At 42.9% G+C, this 24,724-nt stretch overlaps 1 protein-coding gene across 4 annotated transcripts in view; it reads left to right on the top strand.

Moving 5' to 3' along the window:
• The first annotated feature begins 7,739 nt into the window (after positions 1 to 7,739).
• Positions 7,740 to 24,724, top strand: part of RAD18 (RAD18 E3 ubiquitin protein ligase) — a 66,435-nt gene continuing 49,450 nt past the window's right edge. For all 4 annotated transcript variants that reach the window (XM_052777792.1, XM_052777791.1, XM_052777788.1 and 1 more), the window contains exons 1-5: positions 7,740 to 7,879; positions 8,354 to 8,435; positions 12,543 to 12,604; positions 14,028 to 14,098; positions 22,410 to 22,765. In XM_052777792.1, the coding sequence (XP_052633752.1) occupies positions 7,820 to 7,879; positions 8,354 to 8,435; positions 12,543 to 12,604; positions 14,028 to 14,098; positions 22,410 to 22,765 (631 nt within the window). In that variant the 5' untranslated portion in view covers positions 7,740 to 7,819. The remainder of the gene's footprint in view (positions 7,880 to 8,353; positions 8,436 to 12,542; positions 12,605 to 14,027; positions 14,099 to 22,409; positions 22,766 to 24,724) is intronic.

Below are 24,724 nucleotides of genomic sequence, written 5' to 3'. Positions count from 1 at the left end.
AGGTGCGTGCTTCGGGTTGAGCATTGAGTGCACCAAAATAGTGGTGGGAAGCAGAAGGTCCTGGTGTTGGCAGATGGAGCTGGGATGGTGCGTGCACAGGATTCCCCGTGCTGCCAGCCGCCGGGGAGGGCCAGGAGATGCTAATGCACCAGCACGTCGGTCGCTGTGCCATCCGCAGCTCGAGCAGCAGAGCAGGGTCATTGCTGCCAAGGGCTGCACAGAAACCCTGAGGAAGGGAAAGAGGCTGTAAAGTGCACGAGTGTCTTACAGGGCCCCAGTGTCAGTTGGAAATGCCGATCATCGATTTGTAAACTGCCACTAAAGATGAATTGCAGTTTAAATTGGATTTTGTAAAAGCAGCCATAAAACGTCTTGCCACGCAATGCCATCTCCTCTATAAAGTGCCTTGTGCAAAATGCCCCCGATGCTGTGTGCTTGAGACAAAGCAGTGTGGATCGTTGCTATCTGGTCATTCTGTTTGCTTGCAATGCTCTAGCTTGCCGAGTTCACAGCTCTCTGAGGAAATGGTGGGAACACAGAATAAAATGTCCTGGTGTCAGGGGTGCATGGGCACCGCTTCTGCAGTTCTCCAAGGGTGAAGCACGCAGAACACAGTGATTTTTGGTCAGGTTAGTATGCTGAACCAAATAGCATCAAAGATGTAGGAAAGAAGTATTTCCTGAAAGCCACTGCAAGGAAACAAGTAAGTAGCATTCAAAAAGTTTATCCTTCCATTCTGCCCCATTACTTCCAAGCTTTGTTACACCATTTAGAGGACATCAGATCGATGGTAGGAGCAGATGACAGCATTAGCTTACCCAGCAGAACAGCCCCTTCTCTGTCTCTGCCACACTAAATAGCTTGTTTGGTCAATATGCCCTTTGCCAAGGGTGTGGTATAGGAAGAACTAAACTATTTAATAAACAGTTAGAGGCTGTAAACACTTAGTGAAAAGGCTTGTAATTTTTGATCTAATATATTGTCTCATTAGAAGTCTTCTATTAATTTCAGGAGGCATTTCATATACTGCTTGTAAAAAGAGGAGGTCCACATTTGAGAAATGCCTGCGGAGCTGGAGGCCTTTCTGTGTTTCCTGCATTTCATTCCCTTGCCCTTTGCTGGGCTGCCAGAAACGCTGTTCATGTGTTAATGCTCCTAGCCATCTCCTCTCCAGCCCAGCTGACTCCTCCGGGATGAACTTCCACCGCCACAGGCCTGACTCCCCCACGCCGCTCCATCCGTCCCTGATTTGGCTGCTTGTGCCACTGTCGTGCTACAAACCAGTGTTCTTTCCCAGGTGAAAAGCGCCACATGAGCTCATTTTCTGTTTGCTAAGGACAAAGCACCCCGAATTCACGGTAATGTACATCGACCTCCAGATTTGCTATTTATGTATTTCTTAGGGGTTGTTTTTTTTTTTGCCTTTGCTTTCTTTAAATTTAAAAAGATTGAGCAGCGTCTTTTATACCAAGGTAGGCACATTTTATTCCATGCTGTTCTTCACTACATGCTGTTCTCAGCTAAAATACTCAGCGATTAAATGGCGCACACACTGGACAGAGGGTCCTTTTCTTACGGTGCTGGCGAGCCAAGCGCTGCTGTAATGACCACCTGCCCAACCTGACTCATTTCAAGCATGTTCTATTCATTGATCCTATGAGCTGCTAACGGCTGAGCGGTGCTTAGCATCGCTGGTTGACTGACAGCGTCTGATCCAAATACTAAAACTGCATCATCTCACTGCCATGAAAAATCCTTGAAGCAGAAATGTTAAATTTCTTCAGTGCCTCCTGTCTCTGAAAAGGATATGACAGAAAACAATTCTGCATAATCTTGTTAGACTAATGCTATTATTTTTAATGAACCATTTCAGATTGTGCCTTGAAGTAAGAAGGGGAAAAAGGATAAAATTTCCTGCTTCTGATAGCTCTTTCTGTCTCAGAAAAGAGAACTTTGGCACAAGCAGTAGACATTCGCTAGGAATTAGATGCTGACAGTGAGCATCGGAATGTCCCAGTTCTCCTGCCTGTGAAAACAGAAAATGCTGTCTCTGTTGCAGGAATATTAAGAGGCTAAATACATTGATATTAGCGCAGTACTTCAAATATTTATGTCCTGGTCTTGCAAGGTGTTAACGAGCTATGGTCTGCAGCAGATCCTGGGAAGGGCACAGAAAAGTGTTTGTACCCCTCGGGGATGTGTGAAGGAAGCACCACCATGCTTGCGGGAGTTTTGGTCTTGCCCCACCCCAGGCCAGTCCTAATGCTGAGTACCCTACTGTGGTATATGCAAGAAGAGAGAGATTTAGCTTTGTAAAATAATACCATACTTCCAGAGTGAACTTTTCAGTAAAGTAATTTATATGTCTCATTTAAACTCTTCTCTTCAGCTTCATGCCTGAGAAGTCTGTCTACATTTTTTTCTAATAGTCAATAGGAGTTCTTAAATGACAATCTTGGTAATAGTGACTATTATTAGAAGATTAAAGCAGCCAAATTGAGTACACTCTGGAGAGACTTTTGATCCCAGCTTTACGCACTTCTTTCCATATAAAACTCTAATGGCAGACCTTTTAAGAAGCGCTGGTAATGTGCTTCGAAAGGGGGGGGTCTGAAATACCACTGCAGCTCTCAGCCAGAGTGACTCTGCTAACTCCTTTTGATTCTGATGCCATAGTGTGAATAGACAAGTTCTCCCCAAATATCGTCAAAAAAGAGAAGAGGAGCAGCGAGTCCCTCTCGTGCTTGGTTCACCCTGAGCATGCCCCTGGGAGCTTTCCTGCGGCTCCTCAGCCTGCGCCTGCCCCAGAGTGAGGGACCCCGCTCCCCACCTGAACCCCACCAGGACAGGCTCTTTTGTCTTCTTGCTTCAAAAGGCTGCACCGAGCATTTGATGGAGGAGGGGGAAACGATGTGATTTCTTTTGCTTCTGTCATCCTGAATTTAGAGGGAAACAGACTGCAAACAGATTCCTGAAGAAAAAAAAAGTCATTAGTGCTACCAGTTACTATCGCAATAAATGTCACAGCTAGATTACGTTTTACTTGGAAGCATGAAACTAGGGTAGAAACGTCTTACTGGACACTGAAAATACACCCCTCTGCCTCCAGCAATGACTCTATTTAAACCCCCTGTGTTTGGACCCTTGTAACTTGCTAAATGACAAAGGTTGTATGTATTGATTAACATATATATGTTTGTAGCTCATAATCTCGACTGCTTACAAAACTTTGAAAGTAGAAACAAGACAAAATGTAAATTACTGATACGTTCAGGTGGTATTGGTTTTTAGCTAAAACTATTTATTACAAAAAGATGATGCCAGTTGATGTGCTAGCTGTCACGTAAGTAACCTTTGATACTAAATAGTAAGCTCACGCTGCAGTGCTAAGCCTTCTTGTACACCCGTGACTTATCCAAAGGCTGTTACATGCTATGTCTTTGCCGCGTTGCTGCAGGCTTTTGACCGATGCTGTATGTTCGGCTCAGTCCAGGAAAGAACGAGTAAAGCTCTTTGGATGAGTGCTGGGTCTTAGCTGTGTTGCTGGCCCAAACCTTGTCTTGGTTAACTTGTGTTGGTCTGATGGGTTGTTCACGCTGTCTGCACTGGCAGATGTTAGATCTGAAATGCTGTTATTTTGGTTGGCATGGTGAATATTTAATTCAGATTGCTATTGAAAGGATTGCTTTGACAGACACTTTGTATAGTCCCATCTCAAGAGTTAGTACTTCATGGTGGGATTTTTTTTGTTCTAAAATTCTCAACATCAGGCTAAATTTAGTCATGTAGAAAACAGTAAATTGCTGCCAACTTTAACATAAGGGCAGAGTTAGGTCAATGTTAAATGTTTTTGAACAATCTTATTCATGGTATTCAGGCTCTTCTCCTCTTTTTAGTTGGGAATGACATGATGAGAAACTTTCCACTGCTTTGAATGTTAAGGAATCTCTGAAAATATTTAGAAACAATCAATTAAAAATGTTCTATGGTTTGGGATTTTTTTTTAAGTACAATATGTTCTTCTGCAGATTTTCATCCAATCTACATCCTTGTGTCCCACAGGCTTGTTTCCATGGTGCATTTGTATTTCTATCACAAAGTATGTCCGGTGACACATAAATATGAGAGGCAGATCTTGATGGAGTATTTCATTTCAAGAGCAATCTACTATGAGCAGCTGAAGATGAGCCATTTGTCTGTCAGAGAAAAACAACAGTTCTGTAAGCGGTGCTGAAGCTGGAGCACCATTTGGGAACAAGCACTTTTTACATTATTAAGTTGTGCGCAACCAGCTGGGGACTATGTAAAAGTCCACTTAAATATTTTCTTTGTCTCAACAGTACATATGAAAATAAGTAGCTTTTGGAGATTTGCTTTGTGTCAGGCTACTCCACCTCCTGCTAAGCTTTTCCATACATTTCTCTCTGCTAACAGAACAGGGCATTAAGCTTACAGAAATGCAGGTTGGTTCCTACTGGTATTTTAATTTAAATGAGTATTTCAGGGGGTTGGGAGGAGGGTGTATGTTCTCTGTTTTGGTGTTCTGTGTAAAATAACAAGTTGTAACTTGGTAGTTCAGCAAAATAAACCAGTTTAATACTGCTACACCAAAGTCCAAAGTGCCAATAAAACAGCAGGAAGCATTGCTATGGAGGAGGATAACTGTCCTCACTCTGCAGGAGTTCTTGGGTTTAAGTCTGCTCCCTTGGACCCGCCATGCTCAAGAAGGCTCCAACTGAGCAGGCAGGAGCATTTTGCCTGTCCAAATTCTCCCGGCAGTCCAGTACGGCTGGAGGGGGGTGAGAGGCTTCCCAGTGCCTCTCCCCACGGTGGGAGAGCTGCTGCAGGACAGCCCACAGGACTGTGGCCCACGGGGAAAATGCTCGCAAAGAACCACGCTCTTTTTAGCTGCCAAGACTGGGGGGCATCCATGGCTCTGCCGGACAGCTCCAACTGAAATGTCCTTTGCTGCTTCTAAATGACGACTGCCCCTCTGTGGGGTGAGACCCCCAGCTGAGACGGCCCCCAGCTCCCTCCCTGCCACCCCGTCGTGTCTCTCCAGATCCCCCGGCACAGAGCCACCACAAACCAGAGGCACTGCAGGATGGCTCTGCTAAACGCTGCCCGTGAGCTCACCCCCTCACTGCAGGCTGAGGGGACAATTTGGCCACACTGCCTAAGAAGGTGGATGCTCTCTAACTTCTGAGTCATACTTTTTTTTGGTATAATGGAGAACGATTCAGGTGAAAGCACAGGTTTTCCAGTTTTTTTGATGCGGTGCCTTTACCATGGAAATAGTTTAAGTTGCTTTTTATTCAGTAGCAGCCTGTTTGGATGGTGCTCAGCTGTAAACTCATTGCCCTTTGCTATTCACCAGTCTACCAAAATAAAAAAATAAACATGTTGCTGTAGTAATGAAATGCTTGTGTCCATTCCTGGGGAGGATGAGTTAATTGCCAACCTATAAGCTCATGTCAGAAAGTGTGCAAACCTGGAACAAGATCTGCAGAGTGCGTAAAGGAAGAGAAAGAAGAGAAAATTGAAGAAGAACCATAAGAGACTGATACATTAATTTTTCACAGCTCGCAGAGAAAGCAGAAGAAATGGATTCTTTAAGGTGAAAAGAATGGGCACTTAAATGGCAATGAAATTATTCTGTGAATTCTAGCACTTTTCGCAAGTGTCAGACAGTAATCAGATCCATTCAAATATATAAATTCAGAGATTCATAACGCGTAAGGACAGGAGAGTCCATTATGATCATTTCTTCTGACCTTCTCCATCCTGTGGGTCATGGAGTACCTTTTTTATATATATAAGAATTATTGAGTGCCAGTTCATGGAGCTTGACTTTATCTGATTCAAAAATCAGAATAGCACAAATCAGGAGTAAGACCGTGGAAATTGCACTGCTACAAAAACTCATAGGAAAGATCAGGCATGCATACGCATGGGTTTCAGATAACAGCACATTTGAGTCACCAGCAGCTACAAAAGTGAAGTGCTTAAAACAAACCTGTGAAATGAAGGAAGCAAAGGGAGGCATTATTGTTCTGCAGACTAATATACAAAATAGTTAAATATGCAGTGTGTGTGTGTAAAAATGTCTGCTACAACGAATTTAATCAACAGGAATATTCGTAACAGTGTGCAGTGTGGAGTGAAGTGTTTCAGTGCATTGCAGTGGACCATCTGCAAGAGGACTGATGCCGTTCCCTTTCAGTGAGCACCCTGTGTGATGGGCACTACGTGCATACTGGTGGCGTGGCCTTGGTGCAGGCCTTGGTACGTGGCTGGCTTCTGAAATTTGAATTGCACCAAGACAGTGCAATTTGTTTTGCAATTTTATCCTACGTGACTTTGGCAATGTGCTTAGTTCCCCCAAACACCCAGGCAATTATTAAACCTTCTGAAGCCACATTGGCAGTACGCAGCCATGACCATTGCTACCTGCCATTTTTTCAGTTTTCATCCACAAGGCCATGTATTTTTAGCCTGGGTTTTGCGATGTCTCCTCTGCAGAAATCAGAGTCAAATCTGGCCATGCCCAGGACGGAGGAGGTGATGATGATGATGATGATGATGATGATGATGATTTCCATGGCAACCCAACACAGCCCTGTGCATGCCTGTGCGGAAGGTCGTTCCCATAGCAAAGGGCTGACGTACACCTGTGCGGAGAAATGTAAACAGAAAACAGGACTGATTGTGAGGTGGTGGAGTGGGTTAACTGCAGAAGGGAATTTGGGGGGGGGGGGGGGCTGTTTTTCCAAATCTCACTGACATAGTGTCTTAGATGTTTTTTAAATGAACATCTCCTGGAAGTTACGGGTGAAGACTCTCACATCTAGCTTATGGGATCACTCAATGACACACCTCATTTGTCACCTGAGTAAACAACTTATCACAGTGGTTGAGAATTGCATTGCATCCACAAGCTGTCCATGGGAGTTCAATGAACACAGCAAATGCATAGAAATCAGTGCCATTATTTTAGCTGCTTTCATAGAATCATTTAGGTTGGAAACGAACTTTAAGATCAGAGTCCAACTGTCAATCAGCTTTGGGGATGTCTGTGCTATAACTTCCACAGGCGCATTAAAACGGGGAGAGGAAGGTATTGAAAATGCCTGGTAGAGGATGCATTTGGTGCTGAAAAATTACTGCAGTTAATATTCTTCCACAGGATTTAAAAATTTCCCAAGTGGGTGTTTAACTGAACATCATTAGAAGATGCAAGCGGAACGCGTTCTAGCCATGAGATGAGAAGTTTGCGCTTTCGAGAGGCTTCTCCCAGGCTCCGTACCGGGTTCCTGCCGTGCCCGGGGGTGCGGCTGGGCACGTCTCCCCGGGAGCCGCTTTCCGAAGCCGGGCACCGGGGTTCGCTGACCAGCCGACGGCCGCGCTCCTCGTCGGCCTCGCCCCCGGTGCAGGTTTTGCGTCGACACCTTCGTTTTCCGCCGTTCCCTTGGAACACCTGTGTGGGAAGAGGCCCTGGAAGGCCGCTTACTGGGGATGGAGGCTACTGAGACGAACCAAAACGGACGCTGCAAAGCAAGCGGCACCGGTGGGAGACGGGGCTGAGGCGCCGGCGGGCTCCGCCGCGACCCGGCGAGGCGGCCTGGCCCTGGCCCTGGCCCGGCTCTGGCTCTGGCTCGGCCCCGGCCCCGGCCCGGCCCCGCCGCCCGGACTACAGCTCCCGGCAGCCGCGGCGCCGCCGGAAGCGCGGCCCAGTGGCGGCGCGCAGGGCGCAGCGCGGGGGATTTGGACTGGCTGCCGGGCCGGGCCGGGCCGGGCGTGAGGCGAGGGTCGGGCCGCCATGGCCCTGGCGCTGCCGGTGCCCGAGCCGCCGTGGCCGGCGAGCCTGTCCCCGCTGAAGGTGCGTGAGGCGCGGCGGGAGGGCGAGCGAGATGGCGGGCGGGGTGTGAGCGGGGCGGCCGGGGAGCGGCCCGGCCTCAGGCGGAGCCGCGCCGGCACTGCAGCCCCCTCTGCCCGGTGAGGTGCGCGGCTGGCGGGCGGCAGGCCGGCAGGCCGGCCGGGGGAGGCCCTCCGTGGCTCTCCCCGGCGGCGGGACGAGGGCCCGGCCCGCTCCTCCGGGCCCCGTCGTGCCCCAGCGCGGGGCTGAGCGCCGGCCGTCAGCGGGCCCCGGCCCGGCCCCGCCGCGGGGCTCCCGGCCGTAAGGGCCCTGAGGCTGAATTCCCCCCTCGCCTGGTGCCGGTGATTTGCCTTGACGTGCGTGGTGTGAGAACGTACAGGCACGGACGACGGGGCTGGAAGCGGGCGCTCGCTAGCCTGCCGTTGGCCCAGGATGTCCCCCCGTGAGCTATTCGGTGACCTCGGCTTTCCGTTGCAGGCAGTGGATGACTTGTTGCGGTGTGGGATATGCTTCGATTACTTCAGCATCGCGATGATGATTCCCCAGTGCTCGCATAACTGTAAGTACGGCGGTAGGAGCACGATTCCTTCTCGCGCCGCAAGGGCTGTCTGGAAATTCCTTGCTCTTGCGGCACTCGCCCCATCCTGCTGTCGACTGTCCTAACTTCATGAGTACGGACTAAATTCATAGAGGTCAACACAAAACTTTTACTTCCTTTTCATTGTAAATCTGTGCCTCCTACCCTGCGATTAAGGTATTTTATGGAGTGTCAATAATACATCACTGTTGACTGGGTGGTTGCAGTTTAAATTTACTGAAGTTTTAATAAAAATTGCACAGAAACGTCAGTTTTAATAAAAATTGCTCGAGTAGGAGCAAAGGTAAATGGGGCACTTGTGGCAAGCCAATAGAGGGGCGGGGAGGTCATTCTTCCCTCTATCCTGTGATTTTGTGGAATTTAGAATTAACACATGTCATGTAAACGCACCTTGCCATACATTCCAGGGAGTACAGGGGTGGCTGTGATGGGATTGTGTCTTGGCCCTGTGACTCCATTTAAGTCTGACTTGTCATTCAGTTGACAGATTAAGGCAGAGAGGTAGGGCCGAAGAAGGCGCACTCAAAGAAATTTTGAGTGAATGGTTTGGTCTTCATACATTTATCCCAGGAAACACAAGAATGGAAAATGACCTTGTGGGCCCTATGGGCTGTCAAAATCCTCTTGCACCTTAGCCGAGTGACAGAAAACTATTGAAAAATGTCCCCCCAAAAGTTTTCTCCTTTAGAGTTTCAGCGACAAGTCGTCATTTGACCATTTATTATTTACTGGCATGTAGAGCAGAGATTACCGATCCTTCATGTCCTTTATAAAACATGTAGCTCTTCTACTTGTGGCTTAGCCAGCAAGGATGTTTGCCTCTGAGGAGCTCTTTTGGATGGAAGCTGTGAAGCAGCCAGCAGCCTTTTCTTGTGCAGTTACAGCTGCAACCTTCTGACAGCACAAACACATCGTCTGGATTAATGCACTTAAATGCCACCTACTCCTACAATTCTTCATTTAAGTATCTTTCGTAACATCTTGAGGGCAGAAAAAAAAATGCAAAGCTGTATGGCAGAAAGCATTAAGTGTTATGAACTAAAATTTTCCATGCTGCTCTGTCTGCCTCAGGCTGATATCTGCTGGAACGTGGTAGTGAAGCAGTTTACTGAGAGTGAGATTAGTGGGAAGTACATTGCCTTTTCTCACATTAAAATAAATGCTTATAATTGTTTTGTTCAGAAACTATAGTACTTCCTCTTCCTTACATGAAGGAGGACATTGTAGTTTGGCAATGAAATTTAGTTTAGCTTGACTAAACTATCACCATTGAAAACAGCATATTTATGGTGGGAAGCATTGGAAGTTCTCTACAGTAGCTGGTGTTAGAGCCTGCCTGTGACACAGCTGGGTCCAGAGGCCCTTAGCTTTGAAAAGAATCTGTCTACCTTCTTTTTTTAACAGATCACACATTTAATTTCCCCCTGCAAATTGCAGAAAGCCTAAGTTTTCTATAATAAATCAAGATTTCATGAAGTATTTCCTACTCAGTTGTCTCTGTGTAATCTCTTCAGTCCACTGAGATTGTACAATTGCAGCAAAAAGCCCTCTGCCATTAATGAGTCATTATTTGCTTGCAAATTTTTTTTCTGTTCCTCTTTTTCTTAATGATCTATTGCAAGGCTTCTAGACATCTCTATAATCTGTTTGTACCTATAGCTACTTAAAATTCCTCCTGTGCTCCTTCTTGGGTGACTGGTAGCATTCAGTAGCTCTCTTGACAGCAGGTGTTTAACTTTCACAGTGCTTCAGATTGTATCTTTAGTGACAGAATAGATGTACCATTCGTATTTCTTTCACATATTATGCATCTGAAGATGAATGTCTTCTCTAATATGGACATCTCACCAGGGGCAGAGTGGATTGTGGCCCTGAGATTTCTTACACTTTCAGTCTGAGCATACAAACTCTGTCCATCTATGCTGAGGTGGTATAAGAGGTTATCACTGCCAGGTCTGCTTCTTGTTGGTATGACCGCTGGCACAGGGGTGTTAAAATGTGCTGCTCTCCTGAGGAACCCCAACAGCTGAAACAAGCCGGGGGCTGGTGGCAGGCAGTGGTTGAGCTCTGCATTCTGTTGCCTCTGCCATCAGGGTGCTGCCCTCCAGCAAGGGATGGAGCTGGTGCTGGGAGCAGCCGCTGGCCCTGGTGAATCAGCAGCATGCCAAAGTCGGAGCCTTTATCCCAAGCACAGCTCTGGGCGAGTGCAACTGTGCAGCCCTGGCCTGGGGCCACTGTAGCTTGGAAGGTGGGCAGGGGAACCTGGACCTGTTTGACTTACTCATACAGAAGTGGCTATAGCCGTTGGAGGGAGCTCTTTTTTGTCATCCAGGATTTTCCTTTCTTTAAACCTGTATTGAAATTACTACTATGCTTCCAGCTAAGCAGATTTCAGAATTGCTTGCTCACTTAAAAGAACACCTATGGTCTTCCATGTGCAGCATGTAAATTGTGGCCTTGCTGACTTTTCTCGTGCCAAGCTTGTTTTATTCCTCTTTCTTCTCACAACGTTGCTAGCTCTAGTTTAAACTCAATAGAGATTGTTATTTGCTGGCAGTGACTTGCATACTTTCATTCTGTCATGGTCACTAAGCATCCAGTGATGGTTGTCAGCTTAAATTCATACTTTGGGATTCTCTTCTGTATACTGAAATACGGTGCTGCGGCTGAGTCTTATAATTAGTTTGGTAGATGCAGTTTTACAGGTGGGTTTGGTCTGTCAGTGCAGATGGAAGTGAACTTTGTGGCACCATTTAATTCTTGGTGTATGTGCTGTCTACAGTAGACAGAGACCTATTTCGTTACCCCAGGAATGGCAGGCTGAGACCTGAGCCGTGGCAGGGCTATTTCTCCCATAGGAAGAGGAGGCGAGTGGGGTAGAAGGGGCTGGGAACAGAATTGTGAGCCTGTTGTCTTCTCTGCCTGGGCCCAGAGACAGCCCTAGGCACAAACGTTAAGATTAAGAGCTTAATTGTCCTTGAACATACTTCAGCTACCCTGGCTATGAGCAGCGATGGCTGCAAACATACGTCAGTCCCATTGCTTACTAAAGGTGACTGGGTGTTGGATGTTGGCAGGCTAGATCTGTAAGTTGATTGATATTCATTCAGTTAATTTTTTTTTTTTTTAATGTCTTCCTTCCCCCCATATCACATCTTACTATATAATGTAATTTTTGAGTATTTAGATGGATTTGCAGTTTTAAGTGTTGAATTAGTGCATTAATGCTCCTGCTGCTTTTCAGACTCCTTCACAGAGAGTCTTTGAAATGTATCTGCTTAGGTAGCTGTTGCTAAATGTGTTAAGTGCTGAGACTCTGACCAATAATGATCTAGTAAGTGAGCATCTGTTTTGCTGGAGAGTGATGAAACTTTTTGTATCTTGAAGTGGTTATGAAAGCTCATAGATAAGTAGAGAAAGTAGAATAAATTCAGGAATATACTGCGACAAAATGAAGCTTATGGCATATTTCACCAAAGACACTACCATCCTGTGATGGTGGTATGACTTGCTTTTCCTGGGAAACATTTAAGCCATCTCTCAGCGTTCCAGTGCTGTTTCCCATCCTGTTTAACCTTTTCCCTCAACAACAGGATGGTATTGTTTTGGAAAGGGGGAGAAACACCTGGGAAAAAGAGGGGTTAGAGAGTTTGTCTGGGGCTATTCAGGAATATGAAAGTGATCCAACATTAGTCATGTCAAAAAGAAAAAAAAAAAAAACAAAAGCAGTGGTGGGGGAGTGAGCAGTGCAAACACACTGCTTTTTAGTGGTGGTAGCAGACTGAGGTTTTCTTGTCTTGTGTTAAAGAAACAAAAGTAAACATCTGCTTTTGACAGAGGGACCGAGATTAAATGTTGAAAGATGCTTTCATAAAATACAGATTTTTTTTTTTTTTTTTTTTTTTGCTACAACGATAATCTTAATACTATGGAAAAATGGTGTATTTTCAATATTGGTGTTTTGTGGAATAGTTTGCATATGTTTACAAAAAGGAAATTTACTAGTAAGGATGTTGAACTGCATTTGGAAGAATGCCTGTTTAAAAATGACGTACTTCTTTTTTCCAGATTGTTCCCTTTGTATACGCAAGTTTTTGTCCTACAAAACTCAGTGTCCAACATGCTGTGTGGTAAGTGTTTTTCTTTCCTCAGCTTGTTTTTTGTTTTATTTTTTTGTTGCATCTCAGGACCTTTTCCCTTTGGACTATGCTAAATAATTAATTCTGGTCATATATTACCACCTTTCCTTTTGGTGAGCAGCCCTTTGGGCAAAGTGTGGTGCTCTTAAAACTGGAATTTTCCTGGTACAGAGCTCCTCTTCTGTCAGCATAGGCAGAAGTAGATGGAGCATCATACCTGGGTTTTGGCTCAGAGCTGTGTATGCAATCTGTTGTGAAACATTTAAGATTGCCTCCTAATTTGTTAAAATACACCATCATTTAAAATATGAGTGCTGAAATTTAAGCACTTAAATTTTCTGTGATTGAGTGTCATCACTTCATCTTTCAAGGAGCCTTTAGAAGTGTCCACAGACCACCTAGTCCTAGAACTCACTGACTGCACCATGTAGCCTTTTTGGGGATGAGAGGACTATGTTATGTGCCAGGGAGAGGAGCCGTTTGCCATGAGAATTAGGTTAAATGTGAAAAGCACTACAGGCAGGTTAGGCCTGCTCTGCAGGTGGGTGATTATTAAGATCTGACTTGAAGGCCTTTTTTGATTAAAGAACACAGAATGCAATTTATTCTAGGCCTTCATCTAACTTTTTATTTTAAGCCAGTTGGGCTTTATTGAACTCCTAAAAATGGTAGGCTGCCTAAAAACAATGAATGGCACTTCAGGAATATTGGCAAAATAGAAGTAATTTTCTTCTATGTTTCTAAAGCATGAACCAGACTAGACTTTTCAAGACTGGAAAACAGATCTATTTGTAGCTTTGCCAGTTTTTAAACATTCAAACAAGTGCAGACTACTTGAGGGAGTACATTTTACTACTGCCTTCTTAAAAATCACAGGTATTGATATGAGCAAGACTAATAAAAGCTTTGTAAAAAAGAAGAGCAGAGAGAGGCAGCCAGAGAGATGAAAATGAGAAATTGTTTGAAAAGTATGAGTTGAATGCACAAAGCCATCTCGTAATTCATATTTTCATTCCATAATCAGAAGATTAACATTTCCCTTCATCAGTTTTCATGCCTTGTTGCTTAAGGTTCTTATTGCATTCTTGGGGTCCTTGGTTTGGTTTTCAAAATAATTAGAACCGGGCTACAATAAAGCATTGTTGGAGACTGGGTACACTGGGTTTTTCTGCTTTAGCTTTATGCTTCAGTTCTATCTATTACCTATTATTTCCCACACTTACAAATCTAAGGCAGTTATTTTAGTTTGCATCTTCATTCACATAGCAATTTTATTGGGGGGTAGTTGAGGCATTGATCCAAGAAACAAATTATTGATCACTTGAACATTTTCTGGGTACTTGTTGTTTTCACTGCATTTGAATGTTTGTGTTTGTTTTTTTTTTTCCCTTCTCTTTCTTTCTTTTTTTAATAGGCAGTCTCGGAATCTGACCTGAAAAATAACCGGACATTAGATGAACTAGTAAAGAGCTTTAATTCTGCAAGGTATACTCTAATTTTATGAATACTCTCTCTGGATTGGCAGCTGGAAAGGCAGGTGTGACTTACTTTGCGTGACCTGGCTTTGAGTCCTTGTAGAGGAGCAGAGCAAGGAGAAGTGTGAGGACTGAGTGAAAAAATTGTGGTGTCACCGAAACGTTGTCAGACATGAACAGCTTTTGGAAAAATCCTACTGTTTTCTGCCTGAATGTTACTACTGTCCACTCAGGTGGTGTGATGGGGTTGTGTAAGCTTATTTTGGTTTTGCTTCTGGTTAGCTGCTGTTTAAGTTACAGTCTCTTCCAACATGTAGGAAGTCAAGCAGATGTGCCAGGATTCTACGGGGAAAATAATGGTAATAAAGCTTTTCTTCTAAGATCCTTCCTGTGTGTGCATGGGAAATTCTGAACAGAAGTATTTTGTCTGGTGGTAATGGTCAACTTGCAAGCAAATTCTCTTGGTGAAGTCATTGGGTGGGAAAAATGTAGGTATTAAGGGACCCCAAATGTGAGTGTTCCTGGATGAGAGAAGTAGTGGAGTATTGTGTTTTCACCTGGATTTCTTATCTTCTTTTCTGTTTTTAATTCATTTTTTATCTCCTCATCCCTTTGAGAAACAGGAACAACAGAATAAGCATGACTTGGTAAATGCTTACCACTAGATATATGAGATTTCCTATATTACCTCTCTGTTTTGTTTTGATTAGAAGCAGCTCAATGATTTGCTAGGTATTTTGCAGGTATTCCTATGTCTATGGGAGACAAATACACTATCATCTTTTTCTCTGAAATGAACTTGGAGCTTGAAGTCAATGAGATTCTTGGCTTTGTAAGTGATAGGGAGCATAGTTCGGTTTATGGCTTGCTTTTTTGACAGACTTTCTCTGTGATGAAGTTCTAGTCTTCTGTATGACCACTATTAGATTGAATTGATTTTATTTGAAGAATTGAAATTCTACAGTTCCATTATTTTAGCTTGAACTCTGTCTTTGGTGTTTCCTAGTGATAAATGGATTACTATTTTTTTTTTTTTCTTTTTGTAATGTCTAATTTTGTAGGGAACAAGTAGTGCTGACTTGGATCCATTATGATATTGAATCTTAAAAGTTAATTTTTTTTGACTGCTTTAATGGATCAGTATAAATCTTACCAGTCACAGTAGTTTAATAATCTTTCCTTTTGTGACTTGGAGTTCAATCAATTTCACAACATAAAGTTAAATCAATAAGACAAAAGCTGTAGTGTCCTGTTCTGCACCAGGTGGGGGGTGAGGTGGGAGAGAGCCAGTGCAGGCTTCTTGCTGGATCTTGGTAAGAAAGGCCCAACAACAAGTGGCTTACTAAGATAACTGCTTTAATAAGGCAGAGTAATAAGAGGAATATAGATAGCGAGTAAATCTTGTGTCACTTCAGATGCTGGGCACCCTGTGTTTGTGCCTCTTTCAGCCTGGGATTGCATTTACTTTGAAGATGGTCCTGAGTTTGAGGGGAGTGCTACTTGCCTGGAGAGTGTTATGTGATACGAGTATCACTAAATCATAAGAGCATTGTTGGTTTCTGCCCTGGTGATATTGGTACAGGACAAATCTTCTGTCTGTCCTCCCCTGCTCCTTCCCCAAGTTTCCTTTTGGCCCTCCCCAAAACAAATCCAGTCTAGGGGTTGATTTTTGAAACGTGCTAAGCTCTTCAAGTCCATCCTGACTTGACTTTGAGCCTCAGGTAGTTTAGCATTTATGAAAATTAGGCCCTAAATCTTTTCAGTATTTCACAAAATGCAAACACACTTCTGAAGTCAGGCCTGTAGGGAAAGAAAATGTTAATGTTGGTAGTACTTAGCAAAGTAAAAGCTGTGCTCCAAGGTCAGTGTGTGCATGGAATGGAAATCATTCTAAATAAACCTGAGTGCTGATCCCATTTATACTTTTGCTCAACATTTAGCCTGTGCACACGTGTTTGCAGAATTAGAGCCTTCGTGATCATTTCTGCTCAGTGAGCATTGTCTTGGGAGTCCTGCTTCCTCCCTGTAAAGTGGTGGACTCTGATGTTTCCCAGCAAAAGTGAAGATGTTGTGTCGTTCATTATGGCCCATTAATGTTATATTCTGTGTGAAAGGGTAGAGGAGCAGTTTTGAATAGGCTTTGACAGGTCTGAATTCACATTGGCCTGCCCTCGTGTTCAAGTGCACATGAAGATCCTCAGCAGTGAGGGAGTTAAGGGAGTGCATTGCTCTGATCAATTACGCCCATAGGCTACTGCTAGGGTGAGAGCAACCTTTGCTCAGCTTTTTCTCTGCTGCCTGTGCTGTGCTTTGCAGGCAGAATTCATCACTCTGACCAGGTCGGGAGGGCAAGACGGGGAGTACTATTTGTGCCATCTTTCCTTTATGAACACATTTTTTATCAGTTGCAATGAGGCCAGTGTCTTCAAAAATAATAAGTGTAAAGTTTTGGGATTGTTTTGGAATTAATTTCATTGTCCTCTCATAAAGAGATTATTTTGATTAAAAATTGTCAGTTTCTGCATCACCTAGTTAGAAAATTTAGCAACAGAAATTAGTTATACTTGCATAAGTACAAAATTATTCCTTGCTGAAAACTATCTGTGTTTTCATGCATACGTTTTTACTTTCAAGTTTATATCTTAGTTTCCTAATCAGGGTTACTTGACAGCTAGTGAGTCAGAGGAATAAACACATCTACTCTGGGTGCTCAAGAGAGCAGGTACTGTCGTTTCTAGTATGCTGATTGAACTTCCAGGAAGACTGGAGAAGGAATTTCAAGGAGAGAAATTGTCCTTTAGTACAGTTAGGACTGTCCTATGTGAGTTGTTCCTAGAAGATTCACAACTCCGTCTCTTCCCCAGAATTTATTTAGGTGGAAGCACTACATTCCCACCTACTTTCTCTACTTCATAGCTGCTTCAGCAAGGGAGAAGTAAACGGACCATAAAATGGGAACCAGGATCTCGATGGAGGAGGACAATGAAATTTTTTTTGTGGGTCTTGCAGATCTGAAGAAAAAAAATTTCACAAGGTGTTTGTACTGTTATTAAAGCATGCCTGGCAGAGAGAGCATGCTGTATACAGCGTATTAAGATGACCATCCATTTTTAGTTCAACTAAAAGAAGTGTAACTCTCTGTCCTAACCCAAGGCAGCGATTAAAGAGGATGGGTCTCAGAGAGGGATTTGGGTAGTGGTTATAACAGTGCATGTTAGGACTCCCTAACATCTTGTTGATTCACTTTTCAGCCTTCAAAGGGTGCTGCTTGTGCTCTTAAACTGAGGTTTGTCAGCTGTAATGCATTTACTCTTTTTGTGCCAGGAAGGTAAAATTGTATCTGCTAAAACCTTTCAGAACTGATAGTAGTCTGTGTTAAATTCTTAATGGTATAATAGATAATGTTGAAAACTGCATACAAAATGCAGAGGTTTTTGAAAATTGTGTTGTCCTGAGCTTTACCAGTAGAATCAGTTTCTAGGTGAGCCGGACAGTCTGGTGATGGGAAGGATGTGGACTTCTCCATCAACTGCATGCTTTCTCTCGACTGCTGTCTGTGTCTGAATGATGGATAAATCTTCCAGTCTAGTCATGCTTGTCCGACTCACTCCTATAACAACTATCAGAATTTCTGTGAATAAGGAGAAATTGAGTAATTCGCTCTGGCATTGAGGGAGGAGAGTGGCAGTTGATAAAGGTACTGTCAGAGAGCCCATGGCTGTGCGAGGAGTGCCTGCAGTGCTCTGGCTCTTCCATCCCTGGGGTGCCCGGGTTTGGGGTGCCCGGGTTTGGGGTGCCCGGGTTTGGGGTGCCCGTCTGGCGGGACCACTAGATGTCATCACACAGCCAGTGGAGCTGCTCAGCAGGCCCAAAATACCACATTCTGGGAAAAGCCAGTCTGGGACTTTTCTATTCTCTTTTGAATTTAGTACTAGCATTTTCTGTATTTTCCCACCAAAAAAAAAAAAGGCATACAGAGATTTCATGTGTGTTTTGGCAAACAAGTTTTCATATTCTTGTCCTAGTGTTCTTTCCATTGATTCTGTGCCAAGATCAGATCCCTTCGGAAAGTCTATTTGTAAGTCTTTATCCTTCAACATGAGGAAAAACTCTGTATGATTATTTGTAGACCAGTGGTGTAATTAAAGCAACCTTTATTATCAAATTATTGTTAGGATAGATTTTGGTTTTTGTATTGTTTTTTCATTTTCTCTCTTTTTTTTATACCAGATCGTATTTTATTGAGACACCTGTTATTACAGAACCTGAAATTTCTGTTCAGAAGATTTCTCTATTCTGGCTGCCTTCATGCAAATATTAACAACTTGCATTTGAAGTGAGATGGTCTTCTATCTGGGTAATCTGTCCCGTCAGCTCTGGAGCAACTCTCCTGAGTTCAGAAGTCTATCCTTATGTACAGGACACATTGCAAAAATGCCGAGCTTTGCACTCTGAGCCTTTTGCTCTGTGTCTGCTGCCTGCTTCTGCTGGCCACAGAGCTGCTTTCCTCCCTCCAGCTTTTATCGGAATTGGTCAACTGCCCCTTGCTTGGGTTTGCAGTCTGTTCGGGTCCAGGCCCACCTCCAAACATGTGTTTTGGCCTGGTAGCCTTCCTGAGGGACAGATGAGACTACTAAAGTCTGCTTCAGAGAATTTGGGGTACTATAAACTGTACTGTTGTGATAATTCCTGAGAAAGAAATGTTAAGAAAAAGATACATGAATCAGTCTTGAGTCTGCTGAAAAGATAAACTGATATGAAGTTTGAATTTTAGGAGTGTTGTCAGCTAGTGTGAACACACTGGGAAGCATGTTTTAGCTAGTGAATGCATGTTGTGGAAAAATAAACAGATGTAATTGGTGGTTACAAATAGTAGAATGTGTTACTTTGACGAGAGGAAGAGCTCTCAAAAGCAATAGAAAATACACTGAAAAGATGAGGGAGATCAGTTGTGTTCTCTAGATGAAGACAATGAATATAGGCAACTGGCTAATTGTTCAGATATTTTTGCCTTTTGGGGCTGTATCGTTCTTTATTTTATGGGAAAACTAAACTGATATGATGCTAAATGATTGTATTTATGGATCTGTTTTATGTTATCTGAGCCATGCAGAATTTAGCTTGCTGTAGCATAGGATGCTGGGCTTTTGTGTAAAAATAGTTGCTTAACAGCCAAAAGAACAATATGATAAGACTATGTGTTGACTTCGATTAGCTACTTTAATGGTAGGCTGCCTGTATGAAAACCTGGGGCAGTCTGAAGAAATAGACATTTTTTTCATAGCCAAAAGATAAATTCCTTGTTCAAAAAGGGGAAAAAATGTCAAAAAAAAAAAAGAGCACATCTTTGGTAGAACACCCAGCTGCATCCTTTTGAGGATTAAGCTTTGCCTAAGTGTATTAGGAATAAAAGGCAACTAATTTGTTTGCTTTTGAACCTGATTATAGAATGTAACCATCTGTGATGTGACAAGTCTTCTGAGGCTGTAATTTGTTACCTTTAAGTTGAAGAATACTGTGCATTTATCTGCAGTAAAATGAGATACTTTGTCTACCAATTATTGCTGCTAATGGCTGTGGTGAGCAGTGATATGCTGTCAGACCTTTCTGATACTTCTGTATGGAAATATACCCCTTGTGAACAGCAAATGTGAAGCAGGAGTGGGACAGAGCTGTGTGAGGGCACTCTGTTTATGTTCCCATTAACTTGCTCCTGAGTTCCCCATGAAGCTGATCCTACGCCAACAGTAGCTAGACCACTCTGTGTCTGTGTCAGCCGGGGAATTAACCTTCTTAAAAACTTCCAGTCCATATCTAGGCATGAGCAGACAGAAAAGCATAGTTTTGCTGCCACACTTAATTGCGCTTGTTTGCACTGCAGAAAGTCAGAGTCTTGGGACAGATGTGAATTCCCACTGACAGATGTGGTCATTACATCCAGTAATCCAGGAAATTTAAACTCCAGATCCAGCTTCTGAATCTGATTTGAACATAACCACTGCAGAGTGTTTGGGGTGCTGAACTTATCTTAAACTAGTATAATTGTGGGGTTACCTTGTGACTTATATGAACTTGTTTTTAAAAGATGTATGTACAGACAGTTCTTAACCTGTTGTTCTTCTTAGACATGAAAAATCTTTACCTTAAAAGACTGAAAAGTTTTCTAAGTAGTTACCCAATACTGAAACGTCTTCAGCTGTAAAATCTGAGAGCATAGGTGCATTTCAGACTTCTTATGGGCCTTGTGTCTTCATGAAAGTGCTGTAAGAAATAGTTTTATGGCAGTGCACATTCTGTAGGTACATCACCCACAGTCCCCTCTTTTTTTTTTCTTTTCTTTTTTTAATTTTTTTTTCTTTACAGAAAAGGAATAGCAATCCAAATTATTTCAACTGTTATTTGTTCTTCCTGAGTTAAAAACTTTGCAAGTTGAGGAACCACAGCTGTTCAACTTTCACAGTCTTTGTCACCTCAGGTGCAGTGAATTGTGTCACAATCAAATCTGTAGAGCTGTGACATTTAAATAAAGAGCATGCACTTGCTGAGCAATGGCAGTAGTAAAAATCCTAGTGCCCTTCTGTGTAGAGTCTCTTAGACTCCTCAGGATCCTCAAAAGCTTTTCTTATTCCTGTACCTCCCTCTTGTGTTATCCTGCTACAAAGAGAAGTGAAGGGAAGGTATTCCCTACCCCACTTAGGAAGTGGGGACAGAGTATCTCATAGAGGTGAACCCATCTCCTCTATTCATTGTTAGAGAAATGCTGCCTTTCCTTTAAGATTTTCCATTTTTTGTAAGCTGTCCCAGTTTGTCAGAGCCTGTAGATGGTAACATTTTTTTTGCAATTGCCTTTTTTTTGGGTAGGACTTCTGGCAATGCAGCAGGCTGGGGCTTGGCAGGTGGTGGTTGTGAGAATGGCAGCAGGTCAGGGAGAAAGCTGATGAGCACCTGGGCAGCTGTGCAGGCTTTGCACTCTTGGAGAGCTCAGCAAGTGAATGGTGTACAGGTTGCCAAGGGATGATGGAGCAGTGAATTAAAGGCGAAGAGGTTAATGACTGCATGTGTACTTCTGCTGGCTGTTTTTGGCTGGATGATACAAGCTTCATTGTGACCCTCAGGATGTGGAGGACTCTTATCAAAGTAGTAGTGGGTAAGAGTGGGATGTGTGGTTTGTCCATTATTGATGTTAGCTGGGAAAGCCTTCACTCTACCTGTGATGATACAGGAGTGAAAGTGAACCACAAAGTATGTGGACAGGCTAGACAGCTGCATTTCTATGCCATCTCCCTGCCAAGAATGCAGTCTCTGGTTTAATTTGTCTTAGATTGAGCTGTGTAAAATACACAGTAAAATAAACAGGATTCTGCAAAAAGCCCTGGGGCAGGGGTAGGAAAAAACCCCCATGTCTTTAAGGTCTTGTGCAATTGCCTGAGTAGGACAACTGTGACTTTGTATTACCTTGAAGCTAAAAGTACTAATGAGACAGACAGGAGAATGAGCCTTCTGCTGCTACTGTGTTCCTGCCAATAAAATACAAGTAATTTCTTTGAAAAGAGACTTCTGTTTAACTCATGTCTTGACATTTGCTAGCCCTGAGGAGGGTAGGGAGTACAAGTTGGGGGTAAAGCATGTGTAGATCTGTGGTAAGCGTTCTGGTGGGCTGAGTGGGCTGTTCTTGAGGGTGGTTATGTTTTCCCCTTATTTTATATGAGAGAAGAATGGAGGGTTTGCGCTCTTTGGCTGATCATCGATGAAACGTGTCCGAAATAGTTTGGGTTACCAGATGCTAAATCTCAAGACCTGGCAAGCATGCAGGGGTTGTGGTCAGCTGGGTGGGCAGTGAGCAGCTGTGCTAAGGAGACCCACAGTAAGGAGGGACAGAAGGAATATGGCAATGCTTTCTGCTAAGCTCTTTGGTTTCAGGAGCCTCTGTCACAAGCTATGTGACACAGTGCTTGAAGTACCCTGACTTGAAAATGGTCATCTACCATCTTCAAGTAAGGGGGAAAACTTTTTGTTCTTTACTGTGTTCTGTGTGATGTTTTGAGAGGCATTTTATTACATTTGCAAAATGTAATTTATTTTATTTGAAAGTCAGGAAGATATCTCTTAGATTTTGTAGAGTGTGGTGAGGCTCAGCTGATGTGTTTCTGCTCCTGGTTTATGTGGGCTAGCTAATTGCCAAGTGCTGCGTGGGAGCAAGGCCAAGAGGGAGGAAGGAATGGAGGAAGAGCTCCATCTGTTTTCGTTCTGGTTTCTTCTCAAAGAAAAAGCTAACACTGTCCAATGTAGCTAACTGCATGTTGTCTTCTGGATGCTTCTAGAAAACAGCTGTTCCAGCTGGTCTTTGATACTCCACTGATTTCATCTCCATTGGCCTGTAGCAGGCGTTCAGCTGGCAAAAGCCACATTAGGACTCCTGTTTCTTGGCCAGTTGTAAAAGAAGAGGTGCCAGTGATTGACAGTTTCTTGAGAAAGGAAGAAGATTGCACCTCGACAAAGGCAGATGGCCTGGCAGGAACAGATCAGAAGACTTTCAAAACTGAGGAACACCATAACCTTTACAGCAGTTCTGCAGAGGTTGATGGTAAAGACAATGAAGTGGGATCACAAGAGAGTCCTGAGTGCACCAAAAGTCATGAAAAGCCTTCTACATCTGTGGTAAAAGTAGTCAAGAAAGGTGAGATGCTTAATTTTTGGTTTTGTCTTGTTCTCTTCCCCAAGTCCATGGTTGAGGTTGGCCGTATGTGTTAGAGTACCTTCCGTACGTGGCATTCATCTCATTTCTCTGCATTGTTCTGATCTGCATTGGCATGTTCAGATGCTTCCTGTTTAACTGGACTATGCTTCATTCAGGTTACTGCTTATGTGGCACAGCTCTGCTGCAAGCATATTCTTGATGAAGAAGCTTGGGCTGATGCCAAGTAATTAAATGGAGTTCAACGCTTACAGATTCCTTTGCTTTGAGTAACAACTCTAAAAAACAATAGTTGCACAACAGACTTAGTAAAAATATGAAGTCATTTTCTCTTCTCCTTCCCCTTAATGACTAGACAAACAACATTGATGTTCATTCTGCTCTGCTATCCTTAAGTACCCAGAAGCAAGGTATTTTATAATGTGTTTGTTATTTGAGGGATGTACCCACAATCAAAATGATCGTGGCTTTGGTTTTGTTAATATTCCTATTCATACACTCTCCAGAAGAAAGTAATCTACTTTATTCTTCTGTAACTCTACAGTGTTAAGATTAATTTATTTTGAAGCATGAAAATGCCCATTTATACTAATAAACTACAATAAAATGAGAGAATACTCTTAGTTTTGACATGATGGCAGCCATCCTATTGACCCAATTAAAAAGCCTAAATTAAAATAAAAGACCATGTAGGAGTACAACGCTGATTCTTCTTAGTTCATATTTATCTGTTCTTTTGTTTAACAATTTATTCAACTGGAAGTCTGAAGTTCATATTTATTCATTAGCTGGGTAAATACTGCTTAAAGATGTAATACAGCCAGAAAAGTAGCCCTATGAAAATGGCATCAACTTAGCCAGAAGTTAAGTTTCCTAGTTTTGTGCATCAGACTTGCTTGTGTTAGTAATTTAAAACTCACATGAAATTTTACTGCTCATTTATTCTTGAGCAATTGAAATTTTCCCTTGCTTACCATTTTATGACCTTATTAAATCCTCGAGCATGCATTCCATTGAAATTATTTCCACAAATGCAAAGTAGTCAGTCAAACAATATAAATGAAAGACTTGAAATGAGCCAATGCTGAAGTGGTCTCAGTAAGTATTATTTGTTCCTGTGTTAAGAATTGAAATGTTAATTTCAAATACAATAATACACTGCTCAGAACTATTGTGTTATGTTACTGTCCCAACTTTTTTTTTTTTTTTTTTTTTACCTTTGACTAGAATATGATGTCATGGGAGTCAGGAATTGCAAAGCAATGTTACCAGATAACTCAACTCCCACAACGTTTCACAGTGTTTTGCATAGGTTGTTTTTTGTTTTGTCTTTTAGATTAACACCGACTTCCTTCATACTAATACAGACGATGTCGGTTAAAGGATCTTTTTCTCATACTGTTCATTTAAACTCAGCCTTTTGTTTTTGACATAATGTGATTGCTAAAGATGAATATTTTAAGTCTGTGTTTTTTGACTGTCTTTACAGGTAATGTTGTTAGGTGGTTCTTGAAAATATGATGCAAGAAGAATTCTGAGTTGGGTGGGACTATGCTATAGGGCGTTTGTGAGCCTCTGAGCCCAAGTCACAGAATCTAGTTATCTCTACCAAGAAATGAGTATGAGGCATGGTTGGATTATAGGATTCCTGTGAGGCTGAGTTAACTCATGTGTTGACAGTCCTGTTGAGAGCCATAGATTGGGACATTATGTTAATATGAATAAAGTTTGTGCTATACTGTTTTATAAAAATGAAGCAGCTTCCTTTATTTAGGAGTGAAATACTGCAAAAGTGAAAAACGTTAGCGTGGAAATATGCTTAAGTTTATATTAGCCCCTACGTTTCCGTGTAGTATGTGTGTTACTCTAGATTTTTATTAAGAGATTTCATTCCATCTGACTGCAGGCAAGATGAGAGCTATTCTGATATTACATAGGGAG

Source organism: Harpia harpyja, chromosome Z, assembly GCF_026419915.1.
Source record: "Harpia harpyja isolate bHarHar1 chromosome Z, bHarHar1 primary haplotype, whole genome shotgun sequence".
Lineage (NCBI taxonomy): Eukaryota > Metazoa > Chordata > Aves > Accipitriformes > Accipitridae > Harpia > Harpia harpyja.
Note: the sequence above shows the minus strand (reverse complement) of the source record. Positions and strands in the feature narration are given on the sequence as shown.